The 23,072-nt window shown below is 43.3% G+C and overlaps 3 protein-coding genes across 6 annotated transcripts; 1 reads left to right on the top strand and 2 right to left on the bottom strand.

The window, feature by feature from the left end:
* Positions 1-260: 260 nt before the first annotated feature.
* On the bottom strand, positions 261-11,547 carry LOC135585989 (uncharacterized). Of its 4 annotated transcripts, none has more exons than XM_065088806.1 (11): positions 11,414-11,547; positions 9,317-10,395; positions 7,707-7,874; positions 7,057-7,539; positions 6,681-6,864; positions 6,149-6,443; positions 2,716-2,788; positions 2,568-2,658; positions 2,405-2,484; positions 2,128-2,307; positions 261-1,421 (listed from the first exon to the last, which is right to left on the bottom strand). In XM_065088806.1, the coding sequence occupies exons 3-11, from the start codon at positions 7,728-7,730 to the stop codon at positions 1,086-1,088; spliced, it is 1,746 nt and encodes a 581-aa protein (XP_064944878.1). In that variant the 5' UTR covers positions 7,731-7,874; positions 9,317-10,395; positions 11,414-11,547; the 3' UTR covers positions 261-1,085. The 4 variants fall into 4 exon arrangements, with proteins under 4 accessions (XP_064944878.1, XP_064944879.1, XP_064944880.1 ...); XM_065088807.1 differs by having other exon boundaries at positions 9,322-10,395; XM_065088808.1 differs by having other exon boundaries at positions 9,640-10,395.
* Positions 11,548-12,720: 1,173 nt separating this feature from the next.
* On the top strand, positions 12,721-14,927 carry LOC135596717 (patatin-like protein 6). Its single transcript, XM_065088809.1, has 2 exons — positions 12,721-13,887; positions 14,412-14,927. Exons 1-2 carry the CDS (start codon positions 12,721-12,723, stop codon positions 14,691-14,693), a joined length of 1,449 nt encoding a protein of 482 aa, XP_064944881.1. The 3' UTR covers positions 14,694-14,927.
* Positions 14,928-16,117: 1,190 nt separating this feature from the next.
* Positions 16,118-22,869, bottom strand: LOC135596718 (chorismate synthase, chloroplastic-like). The gene is made up of 13 exons (XM_065088810.1): positions 22,608-22,869; positions 20,888-21,038; positions 20,696-20,772; positions 20,524-20,582; positions 20,225-20,308; positions 19,971-20,063; positions 17,804-17,884; positions 17,578-17,709; positions 17,309-17,411; positions 17,081-17,175; positions 16,921-16,986; positions 16,592-16,676; positions 16,118-16,507 (listed from the first exon to the last, which is right to left on the bottom strand). The coding sequence occupies exons 1-13, from the start codon at positions 22,774-22,776 to the stop codon at positions 16,353-16,355; spliced, it is 1,350 nt and encodes a 449-aa protein (XP_064944882.1). The 5' UTR covers positions 22,777-22,869; the 3' UTR covers positions 16,118-16,352.
* Between the last annotated feature and the right edge of the window lie 203 nt (positions 22,870-23,072).

The raw sequence follows: 23,072 nt of genomic DNA, 5'->3' as shown, positions 1-23,072 counted from the left end.
AAAATCAATTGATCACTTTACTAACTTGCTCGTCGGAGGGGCCTCATCGGATGATCCCAACGAGGGTCATTCTTGCAGGAAAATCCGGCCATCTCACAAAGGCGAGCTGCCAGCCACCCCAAAGAAGCAGAGATGCAGCTCGACATACACGACGCTTGGATCGATATACAAGGAACGCAGATCAATACCTCGTCACGAGGGTTCGAACGACCTCAGCATTGATCAATACCCCGTCACGAGGGTTCGATCGACCTTCGCATCCAGCTCAGCTGACAGAAGACTCTCGACATTGACCCATTTGCTAACTCACCAACCATGACACGTTTGTTCACTAACAATTATTATAATACACGAGTGTAGATCTAATATTATCTTCTTGCAGCTCACGTCCCAATATAACATGCGTTTACTATCACCCAGAGAAAGCCTTTGGATCTGAGCATGGAGGAATTCTTTCCTTTGGTTTTCTTGGAGGAGTTGAAAGATAGGCAGCAGCGCGGGTTCGGAGGATCGCATGCTTTGCATGATTGAAGTCCATCACCGAGAATAAGGCGTATCCCACGCTGTCTAAAAAGCCGTACGAAGAGGAGAGGAGGCGTAACGGGATCCGCATTGATAACCTCGTTCGCCCGTTTCGGTGTCTTGAGCCGAGATCATCCAATAGTCCGCTTCCGCAAAGCAGTCGGCTTGATCGAAGATCCGAGACCCGTTAACATTGAGAAGTTGCCCCGTCCTATCCCTCACCAACCAGCCCGTCTCGATCCATCGTTCGTTGCGTAGACTCCATCCATCCCAACCATTCATTCTAACGTCCGTCAGCCAGTAACGGCCACCCATCGCCTCTCTATTTATCATCTCACCCTTGGCACCGCGTGAGGGAGAGAGCGCGGTGGCTTACCATGGCGGTGACAGCATTGCTCCCTCCTCTGCTGCTGCTTTTCCTCCTCTCGACGGCGGATCCTTCGTCCTCGCAGATCTCCCTCCCACCTTCTCCCTTGCCGATGGCCTCTTCCCCTTTCTCGGCGGCTCCATTGCCCGGGAACTCCGTGTCCTCTCTGGCTTCGTCGTCGTCGGCGCCTGCTCCCTTAGAGCCCGCGCGCATCTCTCTCGCTCCATCTCCCTCGCCTTTGGCCTCTTCCCTTCCTTCTCCGGCTCCATTGCCTGGAAGCCCCCTTCCACTTCTGGCTCCGCTGTCGTCGTCGGCCTTGGCGAACGACGAGATCCGAACTGGAGCTATCGAAACCGCGGAGATGGTTGAGGCGGGTGAGAGAGGAGAGGGTGGGAGTGGGAACAAGACGGAGATCGCGGTAGGGGTAATAGCGGCGGCGGCGGCACTGGCGTGGATGGGGGCGGCGGTGTACCGGAAGCGGCGGCAGAACATCCGGCGGGCCAGGTATGGTTCGGCCACCCGCAGGGAGATCCTGTGAGGATGAGATGCCATGGTATTAATACTACTAATTCATTATTAGGCTACAAACATAGCATGTGAGATGATTGGGTGGGTTTTGTTGTTAGCTTAAGTACATTTGGTTTGGTTTGGTTTGCATATCTTAATTCTTTTTGTATATATATATATATATATATATATATATATATATATATAACCATCGAAAAAAAAAACCTTTTCTTATTCCATTTTATTTTATTTTTTTCGTTCAAACAGAAGGGGTCGTTGTTGTAACTAATCATTTTGATCTCAATAATCTTAATGCAATTATCATTAATTATCATTTTGCCTAATACTATCATTAAATGATCTTAACTATCATTCCACGTGATTACCGTGTGCAATTGATCTTAATGCGTGCATCCAACTAACTGTTTGCCAGCATAGCATTCGGAGCAGATTTATCTTCGTCGACTGTAAAACAATAAACAATTCTCCAACGCAACATTATATCGACCATTCCTACGTATATAATAGCAAAACCCAATCCATCAACTCCGAAGATTATAATTAGCTTTAGATACCCATTTGGCCCAGCAGCAAATGATCAGTCTTGTGATCTACCACTCCACAAACATAATAGAGATCAGGAGGAATGATTTCCCTCGTCGACAAAGATTGCTATCACTCACTCCACTGTGATGATGCAAATGCTGAGAGAGAGTGTGTGCTCATTATACCTGTTGTCGGCTCAACGATGGCACAATCTCTAGAGGAGTGAGACTGCCAGCTGACGCAACGTGCCACCTCCTCCTCCTCCTCCACCTCCACGACTCGATGGCGATCGTATTTCCGCTCATCGCAACACCAAATCCAGCAAACATAGCAAGGACGATGGATATAATGACTTGCATATGAAGCTGCAGTTCCAGAAGAAAAAATGTTGATCACATACTTAACACACACAGGATTTCACTACCGAGTTTTTTCGTCTGTGCAGATTTGTGTCCTACTTACATAGGAGTAGAAAAGATGGGCGAAGAAGACCACCAACATAAACTGAACCGTCGCGTAGATCCAAACAAATCTCTTCATCACTATAATTACATTTGGATGAAAGATCCCCATCAGAACATGAATTAAACTACTATATTTATCATCTCACACAAGTAAAATTTACCCATGGTTGATGCGGTGAGGGATGCCAATACTCCCAAGATGCATGAGAAGGGCACCGAAATAGCTAGTGCAGCAGTACCGACATCTGCAACCTGCCAATTGTACCAGTCATGTATAGATAAGCTACAACAAGTGTAGATGTTTCTTACCAATAGCTGCTCGAGGAAGCAAAAATACGCAAGCATGCTGATGATGATGAGAACAGGCATCTCGTGCGAGAACCTGAGAACAAGCAGCATCATTAGAAACACCACCAAGCTAAGTCGAAGCATGAATTCATGTATTTCTCCGATACAACACCGGTGAGCTTGCGGCTGACCTTAATCGAGTCCTTGGTCCAAGTGGCTCAAAGGAAATTTTATATAAAAACACAAAGCAGACAGATTCTTGAATTGTTTTCTGACTTGTGGAAAGTTCTTAAAGAATTAGACTAAAAGTACCGTAAAACCATATAGATTAGCAGACCCAAGGCAACGTGGACAAGCCACATCATGGGCATATACCAAAAATATTTCATAAATTTCAAGAGCACAGGAAATAACTCGGAAAGTGAAAAAATTGGAGCACTTAGGACAACAACAGAAATCCCCAATATCATGTCTTGATGAACAGAATCCACAAAGTCTATGGAGAAACAATACAGTTAAAATTAGATTTCATCTTGAAGAACCCTAATGGGTCCTATCTCTTCATATAATGTAATTTACGAGATCTTGGCTAAAACCATTGCCAATAGGATTAAGCCCTTTCTTGATGGTCTTGTGGATTATGAACAGTCAGCCTTTACACCAGGTAGAAACATCCATGACAACATCATGATCACTAAATTTAGATGTAGAAACCCCTTGACCTTGTTGAAGTTAGACATTTGTAAGGCCTATGATAAAGTATCTTGGATGGCAACAAGGGAAACACTGTCCCGGATGAATTTTCCTCAGAAATTTAGTGGATGGGTCCATGCCTGCATTTCCTCTCCTATTTTTTTGCGCAATGCTAATGGCTTGCACTCTGAGGGGTTTAAGGATAAGAGAGGTATCAGACAAGGGGATCCACTTCCCTTGTATTTGTTTATCCTTACTCAGCAAAATCTAGGGAATTTCCCCTTTTAACATTCACGGAATTAGGAATTCACACCTAATGTTCGCTGATGATGTCTTTGTGGCTTTCAAAGCTAACCTCAAAACCTGTCAATCCCTTAAACTGATATTAGACACCTATTCTAAGCTTACTAGCCTGACCATTAACAAAGACAAGCCTGATCATTTTTTCTATCACAGCAGTGCTCTAGTTGTTAAGCGTTAAATCATTCACTCCCTTGATTATAAAGAAGGATCCCGGCCCATGAAGTATTTGGGATCATTCATCACCTGTGGTCCTCTTCCTATGAGATTCCATACTTCTCTGGTGGATAGGGCCAGGAAGAATCCAAGGTTGGCTTAAAGGAACATATCGCAGGCTGGGAAGGCCATGCTAATTAATTCAGTCTTAAAGCTCACTGCTGACTCATATTTTGATGAACACCAAAATCTCTGAACACATACTCAAAAGAATGAGATGCCTGTCCCACAAATTCTTCTGGAACAATGACAGTTATTCTAACAAGATGAACCTTATTGGGTGGGATACAATTACTAGGTATAAGAAAGATGGTGGGTTGGGTATACATGACCTGAAACTGGTTAGGAAAGCCTTGCGTGCAAAAAGAATTCTACCTCTTCTCAACAACGATGACATTTTATGAGTTAACATTCTAAGAGCTAAGTATGGCAAGATACACCCCTGGAACCATAGACTCAAACGGCTTACCTCATGGAACTAGCAAAACATTTGTAACCTAATCACATCTATTCGGGGTGGTCTTCATCGTTGCTTGGCACATGGAAACCACCACTGATATTCTGAACGATCCTTGGTTTGACAACATACCTTTTAATAGGTAGCCTACTTTTGTGAATGTGGATTTAATTTCGTTGATTCTATGGTTTCAGATTTTCGAACAAATAATTGCCGGGATTTGGCTATATTGTCTAACTGCTTCCATCCCCTCTTACTAGACAGAATTCTCTGCATTTATATCTCTAGCAACCCCGGTGACACATTTAGATCTCTAGCAACCCTGGTGATGATACCTGGTTTTGGGTTCTTACTCCAAGTGGTGAAGCCTCCGTCAAGAGTGCTTATCACTTGTTGAGAGAGCGAGTACCATATGAGAATGATAATTGGTCTGGTTGGATGGCATTATGGCAGCTGAATGTTTATCCCAAAATTATTTTTTTTTAATGGAAAATACTGTGGAATAGGCTGCCTAATTTGGACCACATAGCTAATATCATACATTCCCTGGTTCTGCTTTGCCAATTTGGAAGTGTAGAAGAATCTACTGTTCATAAACTGTTTTCCTGTAGATGTGCTGGTTTATTATCGAGTATGATCAGGGATCAGTTTCAATTAGACTTTTCTGATTTTGATAATTGGAGGTTTGGGGTTTGGTTGGAGGAACAAAAGGGTAGGCCTAGAGATGAAACAATCTTGCTTCGAACAGTGATAGCTAATACCTTATGGCAACTGTGGATTAACAAGAATGATTGCCATTACCACAACCACCAGATCAATGTACATGTTCTATTCTGGAAAATAGTGTCTGGCACTATTGATTTCCTAAACAATATCCAATACCCTGAGGGGAATGACCAGACTTATAGAAGAAAAGTGTTGATGCATGACTTTATCATTGTGTGTGATGGTTCCTTTACATCTATCTAGTACTGCAGGTTGGGGCTACTTAGTCATAACGAACCAGGGTCGGCTTATTGCAAGGTGCAAACCCCAAACCAAGCGAAGGGAAGGGCCATTTTGGAAGCCTTGGAAAGGACCCAGTAGTGTGGGTGGCGCAGCTTAGCCGTTTGTATAGACTCGTTAGAATGGACCAATTTTGTCTATGATCACAGATAGCTGCCTTGGCAAGGTACCTCTGGAACCTACACAAGGACATTGTAAAGTTGGCCAAGGAGGTCAATGTTGTCAACTTTCAACATATACATCAAGATCTTAACGATTCAGCACATAGGTTAGCTAACTGGGGTAGGGTGATGAACCATGTAAGCCTTCTAGGAAGGCAAATTTGATAGACTGTCTGTAACTTTGTTTTCAGAACAGTTTGACATCTGATGAAAAATAAAACCTAGGTGGAACAGTACCGATCATGACTTGTCTAGAAGGTCATCATACAAGATAGGAGGGAGTCCATTTTCTCAATGGATGATTAAACATAAAATCTAACCTGGAATAAGGCTTTTCTTTTTGTAAGATCCCTCACGAACCATCCTACTTCCCTGACACTAAGCTTTCAAGATGGAAGACCAATGCTTTAGGATAGGCTTCCTAATAAGTTTTAAGAGACAAATGTCTACTTGAGAAAGTGGAGGAGCCATATGGTGCTACTAATACTATCCTCATAAAAGCATCTAAAAATCTGATTCTCTAGCAAGTACAGAATTCAATGTTATTGCAATCATGTGCAATGATAATGAGACTATGTACGTCCCTGTTAGAACATTCAAGACTATGTATTTAACTTTTTACCTGTAAAAATACACTGTTCTTTGTCTGGACATGCCTGGGAGTGTTGTAGCCGTCTGAACACTTTGCACTCGTAGCAGTCTTACAGATAGATTCTCAACTTCCTGCCCACAAACTTCACAATTTCTATTCCCTCTAATGCTAAACCACTTGACAGCACATTCTTGATGGACTAATGCAAGTTCACCTTTGCAGCTGCATTCTAGCTTGAGAGTATTACTGCCTTCTGACAACTCTGTCATACAGATTCGACAGACAGCCTCTTCCTCAGGTATGTCCTCACCATCACCATCAATAGCTAAATAATGTAAATAAATAAATCAACCATTGTAGCTAGATGATGATGAAAAGAATGCATTTTACTTGGAGCTTTAGAAACCAGTTATTTCCATCTGTGTCACTTTTATAAACTGCTGCAAACTAAACAGATGACGTCTAGATGATCATATTGCATGGTTTAAATAGCCAAGATGTCAAGAGAAAAGTTGTATCACAAAGATGTATATATTATCACAAAGATGCTTTGATGATATACCAGAGTCTATGGGAGTGATGGAATCTGCCACTGGGCTACTCAAGTCCACCACACGTGGAGTAGAAGGAATTACTCGGAATACACCGCCTAGGGAGTTCATCCTCTTGATACTTTTAGATTTGATATGTTTGATATCTGTGGGGAGTGAAAGCGACCGAGATATATGATGCTGGACCTCTTTTCTCTGACAAAGCAAATGGAATTCGTAACTGAAGAGTGTAAGACAAAAATAAAAAAGAGCGCAGCACATCTCCAACAATGGCTGAATTTCAATGAAACTCACTCATGCAAATTGCAAAAATAAAGTATGATTTCACTAAAATGGTGAAGATGATATAATTAAAATTTTAATTCCCATGGATGATAAACAACTTACTTCCAAGGAGCTGTTATGAACCATTGTACTGCCATGTGGACTCTTGCCATGTAAATCTGAGTTGATTGGCAACGATGAAGTCCTCCTAATTCTCGGGCTGAATAATTTTGAAAAGGAAAACGAGCCCAACAGGGAAGGTTTTTCCCCTTTTTCCGCAGAATATGCCTCTGGAGCTTGAGTCTCGTATCTCTCTACTTCTGAAGCTGAAGGCTGGAACTTGAAGCTTAGTCCTGAAAGAAGTTTCTTTATGAAAGTTTTACCCTTAGATGATGTCGAGCATGGAGATGGATGCATTTTTGCAGATGCAGGGCTACATATGGGGAGAATATTTATCCTATTGGAATCGGAACCCGGCGTTAAAGGCACATTTGCTTTTAGATAATTCATGGAGGAAAGCCCCATATTTCTTGTGGGTACATCAATGGAAAGCTTTGGCCGTTTTTCCTCTCGAACAGGTACGATTTCATGAGTGTCGCTTCCAACCTGAAAAGTAAATGCATACGTAGTAAACTCCTACCCAAATAATACTTTTGTATGAAAATCATTGCAATCAAAAAGCATATTTTTGCAACAAAAGACTGCTGAATAGAGGATCAATTTTATACTTTTCACTGTTTAAATTAGAAAAAACAGCTTCAACTAAGAATTACCTTTTCATTGAGGGTATCAGACATTTTACTTGTCTACACTCTGATAAGCACACGGCTCTGAGGCTTCATTTTTTCATCATAATAATCACGAACTAGTAGCTCCAAGCATCATGTAAAATGTCAAACACATCCCTAAAGAAGCACTTGAGCAACCAAAAACAAGATGACCTGGAACAAGGTAACATTAAGCACAAATGAGACAAGGACATCACTGTCATTTTAGCAACATATAGGCTATGTTTCAGAAAGAGGACAAGAGCAATGCAATGACATCATCAACTATCAAAGTATCGCATCCACCTAGCAAAGGTATAAGATAAGATGGCCAGTCTAAGGATTTATATCCTAACAAATTTTCACATAATAGATATACTCTCTTGGAGGGGGCCTAACTGATAACAAGTATCTTTGAGTAGAACAATATCTTCACAAACTATCAAAATCATATACCTCCTCCTTTTTGTATGTGCAAATTCTTATGATGTTAGAGATGTACGAAAAAAATATCATTGTGATTAATGCATTTTCACCAGATATTTGGAAACACAAATTATCTGGAAAACTTCACAAACAAAGAAGATGAAAGTAATTGAAAGGAAGTTAATGTTTGTCTACCAAGGTCGACGAATAGATGATTGAGATTTTACCTCTCTAGTTATATCAACTTAAGAAATCAGATATTGGTGACCAAACAAGATTAACATCAAGTACCTGAGACCCATCTATTAATTTATCAAGGACACAATATGAAGGAAAGATTCATATGAACTCTTTTAGTGATACATTTTGCTTTAGAAACAAGGGTAAAGTTCTTGCAGATGAACTACAAGTATAATCATCTTATTTTGCAAGACATATCGGACGAACAAACCACAGTTACTGCTTTAGATATACAATTCTAGCTAGTATCCTCATTGCTTCTGGTTCCTAGATGAAACGTCATAACTCTGAGATTTCTATCAGTTGCATATTCATAGAAGATTCTACCATGATAGGTTCTTCCATCCAACCATGCTTCCTGCAGGGAAATAATCATGCAAGGGTAATATATTGTGAAAAGATGGCAACAGATAGAGTCTCAAACAGACCAATCCTTCCAAACACAAGGGGGAACAATCTACCAACGACACTGTATCTCTGTCCAACATGGCTCACCAGAATTGCTAAAAGTCGAAAAGGGCAATACATTCATCTCTAGCATACAAAAAGAAAGCAGAGGCTTTCAGGCATTTTGGACAAGCTTATGAATAATATGTTATTTTCTTCAAGAACATCGTGGGGTCTTGAGAGAGGAACATCAATATGGTTAGATGATTGTAGTATGTAAATGCTTAGAACAGTAAAGCAAGTTGAATTGCAATAGGCAAGCTATGGTTAACAAAAAAGAAAAAGAAAAAGAGCGAGGCATCCAGCGATCCACTGAGAAACTCAAATGGATTGCAGAGCAATCATCCTAGTGTTACTAATCATGTCGGTGACAAGTTCGGATTCTCTCGAAGGATGCTTCAGTGAAGCCCCAAGGGATGTCAGCAACCCCTCGTTCCCTCTAAAATCTTCAGTGAACCACCTCGTAGCAAGAAGACCAGGATAGGCCATGTGATTGAATCTACCTGACCTCCTCCAAAATATTTCCTGAAGCCCTCTCCCTAAAAAGTAATATCGCTCATACATGCCGCAGAAGAAACTCGGTGCTTGCCGTCGATAGCCGGCTGAAACCCACAAACCCTGCTTGGCATCTTGTCTTTCTAGTGACAGCAACAGCCGCCAACCGAGTTCAAACCCGCCGAAAAGGATGGAAGCGTTATGGAGAAAGGCAGAGAAGCATAGAGGAGAGACCGAAAAGCTCCAGGCTGAAAAAACTATACTCTCCATCCGGACGAGACATGTCAATACCAGAGGGCAAAGACACTAAGAGGAGAAGAGAGTTTCCCACCTCAGTTACCCGTCGAAGGGAGAGATGACCACTGGGAAACTAAATGCGATGATTAAACGCGGGGTTCTCGATGGAATTAATGGCCGAACAGAAGGGGAAGTCGGTGGGTTGGCGGAAGCTGTGATGGATGGATTGATGTGATCCGCTCCTTGACGTCGCACATCCACGTGTACCGACACAGTATCCGTCAACCCGAAAGCAGTACCAGCTGATGACCGCAAAACACCGACGATCCAGCGTTCTTACCTCCCACCACGTCTGTGAAAATTACATACTGTGATTGCATTGGTGCTCTTCCTCTGGTGGTAGCGGCATTACCGAGAGGGACCAGAACAACGCTCCACCCACACGCCCATTCACACACGAGCATCGCGATCCCACGAACTCCTCGCCGCCGCTCGGCGTCCCATCAGCCAAGATCAAATCCATGCAGAGGATCATCGGTAATGTACTTTGTAATTAGCCCGGGATACGATACTCCGGTGAAGGTGAATGTGGTTTCGCAAGCAACAAGACGGGGCGAGCTCGGTAAACATCAAATCAAATCAATATAAACTACAAAAGAAACAAGAAAATCGACTCCCTTTAATGCACGGTGACGTGAGCGCAGCAGGTGTGCTTCGCGACGATCCATCCATAGTGGAGCTCCCCCCACCTCATCTGCACTGGGCAGCGACTGCGACACCCCGTCACCGGGCAAAGTCCGCACCACCGAGTGTTCCTCGTTAAAGAATGATCTATGGCGTAAGCCTGGCCCTGCACCACCGGAAGAAGGTTGAGTGATCTCCATGTCAGGATCCATAAAAGGTTTAAGCAAGCATCTGCTAAGAACCAAATATTCTATATAAAAAAAGCATCGTAATCCATACGAACAGAGTTGAGTTGAATACTGGAGAAGCATATCGATTGCTCACAATTTGGTTCACCTACATTTGTCGCAACAAATATGGCCTCATTTGGTTGTGGTTGGAGTAGGAGTTTGCTTGCAAAATTCTAAATGATCAAGAACAAGACAAACAAATAATGCGACAACATCGCCATCCACTATTAGATAAAAATCATGTACATCCTCCCACTTTTGGATTTATTCTATTAGGAATGCAAGTTCTAATCACACAATAAATACATGGTCATGTGGTTCTTGTCTTGGTGGTATGTATAATACTACTCATTCTTCTCATTTAAATCCTTGGAATGTCTGCCCTACTACCATCAGCTGGGCCCCATTAAGTCAACCACCAACCTCATCACTCGATCAACATTTTTAGATGTAAATAAGCATGACATTGGTTTACACTTATGGAGAACAAAGAATGGATGGAGTTATGGTTGTCTACGTAGTATGTATGTAAATGATGGAAATCTATCAGCATTTTTATCTGCAGATTAAATACCTAAATGCATGGTAGAATTAATTGTTGTCATAACCTGAAGCTAACTCAATACACTGACTCTATCTTTTGCTCTCCTGCAATGAATTCTGGTCTGACCTTCTCGACACAATACTTGTGCTGAGTGAGTGCTTCAGGTGAAGTTCTTGCTTGCCTTTTGAACAAAAACTTAGGTTTCAGACGATGGCGACAAGTCAAACAAATTATTCATCTTCGTGGATCTAATCCTGGGTTTTTCTCACTTTTGTCATAGCTTAACCCAAAAAGTCCAAATGGGAAGAAGAAGAAGAAGAAGACAAGAGTATTATTGGTCATCAAGACATATGTGAGTTTGATGATGGAACGTGAAGAGGCTCGACCGTTCATGGCCTGCGACTACTTACCGCACATGAAACCAGCAACGGTCAACGAGAAGCAGCAACAAAGCAAACAGGTTGCAGGCACGAATGACTCGATGCATGTATCCACAGTAACGGAAGCAGTTGGTCGGGGAGGTGGCGGTGTAGGGTTTTGGAGTGCTTCTACGTTGGCGGGGATCGCCTACCTGCAATATTCTGCGCTGTTATCTGACATGGACCCAACACAAGAAGACGACCAACAGAATCCCGCTTGTTTGTCGGTGCAATATGGCGAGTGCAGAACACGGAGATGAATTTTGACTCTGCTGCACTCATTGATCTCTGAGATCACTTTCGAGCTTCGAAGTCCCAACCAATGTGTTACTTGCAGCCAGTATCTACCATCGTCAATTCGTCGAACACCTTCAGCTCATAAATAAGACGGAATTTATGTGTGCCATTGATGTTCTCCACGACGAAACTTCCGTCATGCTTCCGAAATTTATGTAGCAGATTGAGAACTCAGTTCCAAGCAACCATGAATTTTTGGGCATCATGCCCACTGGTTTAGAGTAACAGCAAAAGCAGACCATGTTGCGAGCAGCAGCAGAAGGCTCACCACCTCGCTCACCGCAAACCATCTTATCCACGGTAATGGAGCTCAAGATCGGTTATCATCACCGGAAGATGGCTCCAAATGATGATGCTACTCTGGAGGCAACTCATACGACCTTTGGAATCCATGCAGAATCCATCGGTCCACTCGCTGTCGCCTCCTCCATCTCGACGATGACGCCGCAACCTCTCCCGTCAATGCCGCGTTGCCTGGACTTGTTTATTCGCAGTAATCATGAGATCAATGATGATGAATCGAGGAGGGACGTTCTTCTCCCTGTCACTGTAAACCACCCACAAATGCACTGGATGAGTCACGGTTACATCCCCTCATCATTAAAGCCCACAACATAAACCTGGAGAAGAGCGGGAGGAAGCAATCGAAGAGACAAACAAGCAAGCCATCATCTTTTTCTCGCGTGGTTTGAGGGAAAAAGGAGAGGAGAAACCGATCAAAGAGCAGTGACTGTATCAGATGTCTTCCATGATTGGTACAGACGCCGTCCATCTCGCTCCCTCTCCGTCCGAGTTCAAACCTTTTCATGCGAAAGTATGTGGAAGAGAGAGGCGCCGGTAGCGAGAGGACCAATGGACCGCGTCTAGTTGTGTAAAGGAGAGGGACGGGGTCCGGTTCGGTCGGTTGCAACGGTTCGCAATCTGCAGTTTTGAGGTCGTCCCCGCTCCCATCTTTGGAGTTGATCGATCCCTTCTGTAGAGACGAGAAGACAGAGGAGGAGATGGCGGCGGAGGTGGAGGAGCAGATGCTGGTGCCGATGCACCAGAGGAGGAACAGGTCCGGGGAGGAGGCAGCCACAGTGGCGGAGGATCCGAGCATCGACACCGATAAGCTAAGCTACGAGATCTTCTCGATTCTGGAAAGCAAGTTCCTTTTTGGCTACGACGACCCCGAGCTCTGGTCCACAAGGGTTCCTCCTCTAGCCGCCACAGCGCCGGCCGAGGCGTCCTCCTTCAAGAACCAGAGGGGCAAGGTGTGCGTGCTCTGCATCGACGGCGGCGGTGGCTGCGGGATGCGCGGCATCCTCCCCGGGAAGGCCCTTGCCTACCTCGAGCAGGCCATCAGGACCAAGTCCGGGGACCCCGTCGCACGAATATCGGACTACTTCGACGTTGCCGCCGGCACTGGCATCGGGGGCGTCTTCGCCGCCATGCTGTTCGCCACCCGCGACGGTGCCCGCCCCCTCTTCCGTGGCGAGGACACCTGGCGCTTCCTCGCCGACCGCGGCAAGCGCCTGTTCAGAAAGGCGCCGCCTTCCTCTTCCTCCTCCCCCGGCTTGTTCGTCCGCTGCCTCTTCCCGGGCGGCGGAGCGTCGACGACCACGGCGGCGATGGAGAAGGCGATGAAGGAAGCTTTTGGCGAGAGCCTGACTCTAAAGGACACGGTGAAACCGGTGCTGATCCCGTGCTACGACCTGAGGAACTCCGCGCCGCTCGTGTTCTCGCGCGCCGACGCCCTGGAGAGCGAGAGCTTCGACTTCCGGCTGTGGGAGGTCTGCCGGGCGACGTGGGCTGAGCTGGGGCGGTTCGAGCCGGCGGAGATCACTTCAGTGGACGGGGCCACCGCCTGCGTCGGTGTGGACGGCGGGCTTGCGATGAGCAACCCTGCGGCAGCGGCCATCACGCACGTCCTCCACAACAAACAGGAGTTCCCCTTCGTCCGGGGAGTGGAGGACCTCATGATGCTCTCGCTCGGCTGTGGAGAAGCAGGCGGCGGCGCCACCCCAGTCGTGGCGGAGACCGAATACCGCAAGCTCCGGCGTTGGGGCCCCAGGGAGTGGGCCCAGCCCATCGCGCGGATCGCCGCCAACGGCGCCGCCGACCTCGTGGACCACGCCGTCGCGCTTGCCTTCGGCCAGTGCCGGAACTCCAACTACCTCCGCGTCCAGGTACGTGCGCCCGACCTCCGTTCCCTTCCCATGCCGTTAACGAGCGCCTGGTGGCGGAACGGATAACGTGCGCGAATCTCCGGGCGGACAGAATTCGTCGTCGTCGTAATCATCATCATCTCCTCCACTTTGGCAAAAACGCCGTGTTCTTCCTCATCCTCTGTGGTTGTGAGGGATGGGGAAGGAGGTGAGTTGTCTTATCGGCCCGCAGTGCTTAGCTTTGGCAAGCCGCAGCTGCTGCCGCTGCGACTGTGGGAGCACATGATGAACGGGCATGTGCATTAGCCTCGGCACTGGTACTGCCTCTTCTTGGCTTATAGTGTGTGTTCCCCATGTCGCAAGCAGTACTCGTCCTCTCAGGATCGTTCTTCCAGTCTTTGCCTCTCCGTTCCACCCTCTCAGCTCATTGTTCCCGTGGTCATTCTGCGCGTCCGAGAACGGCCGCCGAAGCGCAATAACCATCATCCTGCATTTCGACAAACACTTTGCGGATACTGATCGGTGATGGGTTTGTTGGATCACAGGCGGATGTCTCGAGCATGCGGCGATGCAGTGTGGAAGAGGTGGACCACGACGGAAGCCCGGGCAACGTGAAGCTGCTGTTGGAGGCAGCGGAAGCGATGCTGAGGCAGAAGAACGTGGAGTCGGTGCTATTTGGTGGGAAGATGACGAGGGAGCAGAGCAACATGGAGAAGCTGGATTGGTTTGCAGGGGAGCTCGTGCTGGAGCACGAGAGGAGGAGTTGCCGAATAGCTCCCACCGTCGCCTTCAAGCAACCCATCCCAAAGTCCACAAGCAAGTCGTAGGCCATGCAGCAGGCAGCGGTCACCTCTTGTGTTCTCTTCTGTTGGGTTCTGTCCTGTTCTTTCAGATTCAATTACAACTATAGCATTGCTCCCCACAGGTCACAACAAACTCTGTAACACTTGGTAGATGCTCTCTCTATGGTTACACTTCATCATCAAGCAAAAATCCTGTTCTTGTGTTATAGATAGATCACTCGATTTCTAAGAATGAAATGGGAATCTTTTTGGTGGTTAGATCACAAGAGGATCTTTGTTTGGTTGCTCTACTTATCACGCTCAGTTGTAACTCCTCATTTGCCACTGTTTCTCAAGACTCTTTCGGCCATATTCATTTCTGTTCTTGGAATGCCAAATCTTATCTGATCTTTCATCGGCCACGTAGATGTTGAACCCATGTTTAGGTCTTCAAAGGGAAGGAACGACACCTTCCAAGAACCGAAGAGCAGGAGGACACTGCTCTTCCTTTTTTACTATGGTAGCTACTGTTAGCAACCCCCATGCTTCATGCACTACTACTACCTTTGCTGATTTATTGCAAGTTTTCTCTCAAAAAGTCATCTACCTCTTTTTCCTCTATCTCTATTTTGATTGTGTACTAGCGGACAAATTGCTCACTTGATGTTCTCCCTCCGACCTTCAATGGATGCCAACACAACAACATCAGCCAGCATTCACTCCATGCGATGGCTTAACCCACTACTACTGCTACCCTTTTGCAAGGTGGTAACATATCCTCCAGGTTGTGAAAAGATCTGCACCACTTGATGGCATTGACCTGCAAAGAGCATTTTCTTCTCCTTTTTTTTTTTTTGGTCCTGTCGTCTTGTCGAAACAATGGGGAAGTGACGGAGGAATCTCCTTCTTAAACGGTCCTTGGTCATTGCTCTCAACAACATCTGGTTCTTGGGTCTTTTTGAGGAGTCTTCTTGCAGTTGCTTCATCACTGTGTCAAACCAAGTTTTTTCTTTGTTAGTGCGAATATGGAAACTCTTCTTAGAGAAAGAAAGAACAAGCATACCAGGAACTACACTCGGAAGGAAGATGTACAGTAATGAAGGCCGAGAGGAGGATAAGCGAACGTCTGCAGGAACACAAGCAGACAAAACACATTTGTCCTCCTCGTTGGGGGGTAGGGGACACATCACTTCAACCGGTAGGGCTTCCACACTTGTCTTGTCGACCACAGCTACTGCTTTTAGATTGGCCATCTATTAGAAACACCAGATCGTCAGTAAATAAGCAGCATAATGATACCAAAATTTTCTCTGATACCCACCACCACCAATCTGTATCGGAAGAACTAAGAATAATGAATGATACAAAAATGATTTTGCTTTTCACCAAAGACTAAGCGCTACGTTTGTCTCGTGAGAGAGATATTACAAGGCAATCATTTTGCCTAAAACCATAATAGTCGTCCAACATGAACCGTAAATAATACCCATCAGGTTGAACTTTGCAAAATATGCAACATTCTGTTTAAGGAGACATCCAAACTAAGACATTGTGCATGACAATTATCGGTAGGTCACCCGTACTGAGGGCACCACCGTCGGTGCCCTTAGAACAAGGGCAAACATTTATTACCAACTATTCCAAATCAGAAAAATGGAACCTCAATCACACACTTTAGCTCCACCAAGATCAACCTCCTCATAATTAAACCAGCTTTGGGGTGAGCAAGGTTCCGTTTGGATCTGGAGCAATTTGCTGCTGGAGGGCTGGATTAACAGGAAACAATCCACATTGTGCTGTTTGTGACATCAGTTGATCCAACAGCACCAGAGCTACCATGGCTTCCACCATTGGTACGGCTGTAAACAGTAAATTAGTTCCCAGTGTTATTTTTCAGAGGTACAGCAAACCTTATAAAGGAAATATTGGAAATGAACACGGACCTCGAGGGACCACACAAGGATCGTGGCGGCCTCTTGCTATAAGATCAGTCTCTTGTCGGTCTCTTGTTACCGTCTTCTGCTTTTTCTGATGAAATAAATAAATCACAATAAGATGCATATACTACACCAAGGTGTTGTTCCATTTAATATGTCGTCACATGAATTATGTTTTCCACGGAGAAGATGAGGTGGTTTAATCATCAAAGCATCACTGCTTCAACCATTTAACCAGAAAAAAAAAACACAGTAATCTTTTGCTTCCATTTTTGTTCAATGGAGATCAGAGGATATGCATGGCATGTAATTTGCACAAACTAAAACCAGCTTACCCCGATCGTAGATGTTGGTTTAAAAGCTATTCTCATATATATGGTTTCTCCATTGGATATCCCTCCCTGTTCAGGCGAATCATCATATTTCAGAAAGACCTGAACTTTTAATGCCAAACACCATTACATTGCAGATTGACCACAGAAAGAACAGACAAACCTGTATCCCGCCTGACCGATTTGTTCTTGTTCGCACATTACCATGATCATCCATGTAGAACTCATCATTATGCTCACTCCCAGTCATAAAAGTTCCTAAATATAGTTTTTGAGTTGATAACAGAGTATTAAAAGTCTAAAGAACTACAAGATGAATCAAGAAAATAATGATCAAAACACAGGTGGGTATGAAAAACAATAGAAAAGCTACCTGTCTACATGTACCTACCAGCAAATCCACTGCCAATTTCAAATCCTTTGGTTGCAGGCAGAGACAACATAGCTTTTCCCAAATCAGCTTCCAGTTTATCAAAGACCGGACACCCAAGTCCCTGATTACAGTGGTTGCGGTTTAGAATGTTTTCAGAGTATACGAGAACAAGATTTCCAGCTAGTTAGTTATTCCATTAATCCAATTCATTGCAGAATATTATAGATTATCACCAAGAAGAAGCTATATGATTAGAATAAGAAAGTTGAATCAGGTGAAGCAATTACACGTGGAACATTTCTTGCAATGCAAGTCACAATGCCACCAACGGAGTCCCCCTTAACTCGCACAGCATCAATGGCCTCAATCATTTTCTGAGCATATTCTGGATCTGGACATCTAACGATGTTACTCTCGATCTGGTAAGTTTTCAGCAAAAATCTAGTCAATTTACCATAATACAATTAGAGGAAATGGGAATATAGTATTTCAAAGAATTGAGCAATAACAAACCTGATCAAGGGTCACAGTCTCATTATCAACCACTCCTTCAGGAAGCACGACTTTATGCACTTGAGAAACAAATGCTAAAATCTGCAGTGGAACAAAAGTGATATTAAACAGATGTAGAGCTAAACAAAGAACTAATTGAAAATCTTGCATTAGCTATTTTTAGCTAAGGATCACTACAAGTAGAATCCTATGCAGCCAGTTCGTGTACACATAACTGAGTTACATGACGATATCATGAATAGAGACCCTCAGACATGGAAAAATAATGGTGGAAAGGCTTCTACGAAATAGATCCCAACTACTCGTACAAGCATCAAAGTGCACCTTATATACTTTTATCTGCAACTACAAAGTGATACCACCCGATACATACCGGTCCGCCAGCAATCCGGCACGCGAACCACCCGCACCAAGCGGTATCAGGTATTTGACTCTGTATCGGGCGATACGGGGCTGTACCGAGCGATAACGGTCGAAATTTCGATCGTTATCGACCTGTACCGATCAGTACTGGTCAATTTCGATCGTTACTAACTTGTACCAGCAGGTAATGGTCGAAACCGACCGTTATCGAATGGTGAAACCGACCGTTATCGAATGGTAACAGTGTTCCAACGATCAATTTGACCGTTGGAGGCCTCCTCAAGGGTTTTTAAACCCTTTCCTCCCTCCTATTTTAATCCATTTCATTCTCACACTCTCTTAAACTCTCTCAAACTCATTTTTACTCACAGTCTCTCTATTATTCTCATATTTTCACTCTCCTAAACTTAACAAAGTAACGATTTGTAGATTGGATCAAATTTAGAAGGCTAATTTGAGAGGATTAAGGATAAGCCAGTGGATGATTTTCAGTAGATTCGATAGAGCCTACATGATATAGACACAAAATGAAGCTCATCGTATTCACAGTCATCGTATTATGGAGAATCTTACGACCAACAGTAGTACGGTGATAGTTGGTCATACTTATCCGAGCAACAGTATGATACAGAGCAGTGTATCAGAAGTGAAAGTAGAAGTTCTGGCATCCACCAATACATGCCTCAGAAGCCGCCTCGGACACATGTGATCCGTAACGATCAATCTATAATCATCACTACATTGATGCACCAATGGCATACGGTGTATCAATACACTATATCGTCAGATCAATTTCAAGATTGAGTCCGATAAACATATCATATTGATATAGAGATACATAGGATTGAGGACCCTGATTCATCACCCGTGGAGGTCTATCATTAATTTTGGTGATAGAATCAGATATATCTACACATGTAATTACTTAATTCATTTGAATCTTAAAATTTAAGTTGTATACAAAATAATCTAACAATTCAAATAATTTTTCTATAGATAATTCAATATTAACGAAGGGAAGATTCGAAATAGACAGAAATTGCGAACATTGCACAAGGCTACTCCTTAAAGCTCGAAAAAAATATGTAGCACTATTCTTACCTAATTTACATTAATTTTGCTAAAACTATACTAAATGAATATTTATTTCTAACTTAAAAACCCTATCCTAACTTTTTTTTTTCTATTTTCAGGTATTTTTGGAGGATTTTATACCTATTTTAGGTGTACCACTCGGCACTCGATATGCCATACCGTACTGTACCGAACAAGACTCGATACACCGATATGGTAAGATATTTAGAACCTTGATTATAACCACATTTTTTCATCAGCCAAGAACTAATGAATTCTATCTACATAATGGCTCCTTATGGAACAAACATTATCAATCATAAAATGATGTCCAAAACTGGAAGCACATATCACATGATTCATTTCTACTCTAATTCAGCCATTCTTTCAGTGCACAGTCAACATATTATGAACATATTCCTAGCAGACCAATGTATAGGCACAGTATGCAAGAACAAAGATATTAAAATAAGGTAAATCTATGTGTATGTTTTGACAATATATGGGGAAAAAATGCTATTACATCACCAGCATGCATGCGTATGTCAATCAGACAATATGTTTCAGGCTAAAATATGACTTAAGTTCGTAATACATACTAAAAATTCAAAATTATGTTAAATAAGCACGTGTGAGATCAGAGGATCACAGGTGAAGGTTATCCATGCAAGGACAGCATACTTTGGTAATCATCTAAAAACCAGTGAAAACAAAATGACACATAACCCACCTCAGTTCCCATATACATATTAAGAACCTTTTTTGCAACAGCTCCAGCAGCAACTCTTCCAATAGTTTCTCTGGCTGATGATCTGCCGCCTCCCTACAATTCCATATCAGGATAACTTCAATTATGGAAATTTGATGATTAACGTCATTGTATGAAATTAGATCTTTCACATGTCAGTAATAAACTCATATAACATAGACTGAATTCTAGGACTACCAAAAGATAAGATAAAAACAGGAAGGAACATATGATACCTGTATCGCTCTCAAACCATACTTGAAATCATATGTTGCATCCGCATGAGAAGGCCTATATGCTATTGACATTTCACTATAGTCCTACAAAAGACCAAGTATGAGACAGTCAGAAGCTGAAGAAAATATCAACATGGCTTTCAACATCAGACGGGGTTATTTAACGATGAGTTAGGTTTGTGTGTAATTTTATGGCTTATTATAAGAACCAGGAAGCAATGGTACTCATGAAACTTTGGGACGTTGACTAAATTATTCCTGTGTTTGAATATCAAAGTTTTGTTATCACAGGCACTCACATGTCCTCTTTGATCTGTATTTGGTACAAACACGCAAATTGAAGTTCCAGTGGTCATTCCTGCAGTAAAAGTTCTCACATCAACAAATTAGAGCATGCTCATGAGAAGGATACACTGTTAAAAGAACTAATGAGGAAATTAACGAAACAATGATTGAGAAACTGTAACTTACCTTCATGGATTCCTGAAAGAATTCGACATGTATCAGTTTCCTTCCTTGGTGTAGTTATCCTGCTCTGTCCTGGTCTCCTGGAGATTGAACCACAAATGTTAAACAAAAATACACCTAGTTGCACAAAATGCAAAATTAGTAATAAACAAAATACATATGAAGTAATGACTGGCTGCCTATATAGCGTAAGACCTTCTGTCGAGTTCGAATTGCAAATCTTCTTCAGAAAGAGGAATTCTGGGTGGGCATCCACTAATTACACAACCGACACCTCCTCCATGAGATTCTCCATAGGTTGTAACTTCGAAGTGCTTTCCAAACTTATCTCCACCTGCCCGCACCTCTGTTCTTGCAGGCAATTTCCAGTTAGAGATCAAACGTAAACAAACAAGCATAAAATACAGCCAGTTGAACAAATCACATTTTGAATGTCCATTACAAAATGAATGACAGATAATAAATCTGATAGGACTACATAATAAGCACCAGGAGATGCATACCATAAAAATCATCATATAAGTTGGATGGAAACTGTACTTGGGTGATGTAGTGGACATATGTGCAAAATTACAGGTGATATCAAAGTGATATCAAAATCTAGCACACAATGTTAAATGGACAATATATAGGGTAGTATACATCATAATAACTATAGGAGCACAAAATATAAATAACTTAACATGTGGCACAAAGATTAATGTTTGCTATGTTACTGTAGATTGATTCTCTCTTGGCTAGAACTTTTTAAGTATTGGAAAAGTATAGTAGCCCCTCAAAGAAGTGTTCTCTAACTGGATCGGAGAACTAGATTTAAAAAAAAAAAAGATCTATGGCCTACTTACATGGTTCATCTCTATGGCTGAAAATTGATCAGGTATTAGCACATCCACTGATCCACAGACATATTGGCTCACACAATACACATATTTAACTACAATGACATATTGAGTTTAAGCAGATTCATCTACCTGTTGGAAATTAAGTATACCTAATTTCTAAGCCAAACTTGATATAAGCAGGAGATGTCACCACAAGTAAAATGGATAAACAATATTAATATTGTAGCTTACGTCTAAGAGCTTCATATGAAGTTGATGACTAGAAACAAAGGTGAGAAAAAGAGCTAGATTGCATCAGAAGACGCAAAGGTAGATTTTCTTTATTGTAATACTTTAAATTGCAGTAAAATATTAGAATTTACAGTCTCAGATAAAAACTCACCTGCTAATATTCAGATGACAATTCAAGAAAAGTGTTTTTGCACAGGTAGTGCATGAGTTTTTGCTTGGATTAGGAAAAGTATTGAGGTGTATGATACACACCTGTTCCCTGGCTATTAATTTTGTTGAATTTGTAATTCATGATGCAAGAAATGTAGCCATGAGAGTTTGTCGGGCATGGTCTGATTGATTGACGACATAAATCTAAAATCTGATATTTTATGTATAAAATCATTTGGTCTACAAGCTTTCTTGCATGGCAGAGAAAATAAGGGCAACGAAGACCATTAATTCTCGTTTTCTATTATGTCAAATTTTCCTCTGTGTTCAATCTGAATCTGCCTTCGTTTTCTTACACAAGATCATCTCCAGACCCCTTCTTGATCTAATGCATAAACTGATGAATCATAGAAAGCTTGGCCCCGCAAATAAGTAGCAACCATGACACTGGTACCGACTAGCGATGAACATGATTCTCGACATCAAGATGAGAGATTTCAAAGTTTTTTTTTTTTAAATTTTCCTTTTCATGATGTAACAAGAATTACAGCTTCAGAAACGCATGATGAGCTCGGTCATCGAGAAGACAAGATCACTTGTTGAACTGGAGACCGCAAGCAACTATGATAAAACGTCACCATGACGGAACCAGGGAAAGAGGGTGATCGGTGGGGAGACAGAGGGGAGCTCACCGAGCCTTCTGGCGGGAAGGGAAGCCCAGCGCCGGATGGAGATCTGGATGGCGGAGGAGGACAGGCGACGAAGATCGGAGGGCTGACGGAAGCCGAGGCCGGAGACCCCGTCGGATCTCCTTCCCCCGAGTAAAGATTTCGAAGAAGCAAAAGAAGAAGAAGCCGCCATGGATCAATCGATGGATCCGCTTCTCGCTTCTTCTCCCCCTTCCTCCTACCGCACCGCCCCGCCCCGATTAGATGTGGGAGGAATTAAAAGATATAGAAAGGGATGGATTTCGTGCCTGGGGAGGCCGTCGACGACCTACCACAAGCCTCACCTACCCCTCGAGCCGTCGGCTAAGACGTAGCCGGTTCGGTGCATTCCCCCGAACCGATCCGTAACCTTGGCCCGGTCGGTCAAAATAACTGACCTGGTTCAAGCCGATCTGATTTATATCGACCAATAACGAGGGGCCACATTTA

The sequence above is a fragment of the Musa acuminata genome, chromosome BXJ1-11 (assembly GCF_036884655.1).
Source record: "Musa acuminata AAA Group cultivar baxijiao chromosome BXJ1-11, Cavendish_Baxijiao_AAA, whole genome shotgun sequence".
NCBI lineage: Eukaryota > Viridiplantae > Streptophyta > Magnoliopsida > Zingiberales > Musaceae > Musa > Musa acuminata.
This window is presented reverse-complemented; position numbering and strand designations above follow the sequence as displayed.

Coding starts and splice junctions, on each gene's coding strand:
- LOC135585989 (XM_065088805.1), bottom strand. CDS start 7,730: ATGTCTGATACCCTCAATGAAAAG. Junction 6,865..7,056: donor TTCATAACAGCTCCTTGGAA/GTAAGTTGTTTA, acceptor TTGCTTTGTCAG/AGAAAAGAGGTCCAGCATCA. Junction 2,485..2,567: donor CCTCACCGCATCAACCATGG/GTAAATTTTACT, acceptor ATGTAATTATAG/TGATGAAGAGATTTGTTTGG.
- LOC135596717 (XM_065088809.1), top strand. CDS start 12,721: ATGGCGGCGGAGGTGGAGGAGCAGATGCTGGTGCCGATGCACCAGAGG. Junction 13,888..14,411: donor CCAACTACCTCCGCGTCCAG/GTACGTGCGCCC, acceptor GTTGGATCACAG/GCGGATGTCTCGAGCATGCG.
- LOC135596718 (XM_065088810.1), bottom strand. CDS start 22,776: ATGGCGGCTTCTTCTTCTTTTGCTTCTTCGAAATCTTTACTCGGGGGA. Junction 20,309..20,523: donor ATACAGATCAAAGAGGACAT/GTGAGTGCCTGT, acceptor GGTCTTTTGTAG/GACTATAGTGAAATGTCAAT. Junction 16,508..16,591: donor TCCTTGTGTGGTCCCTCGAG/GTCCGTGTTCAT, acceptor TACTGTTTACAG/CCGTACCAATGGTGGAAGCC.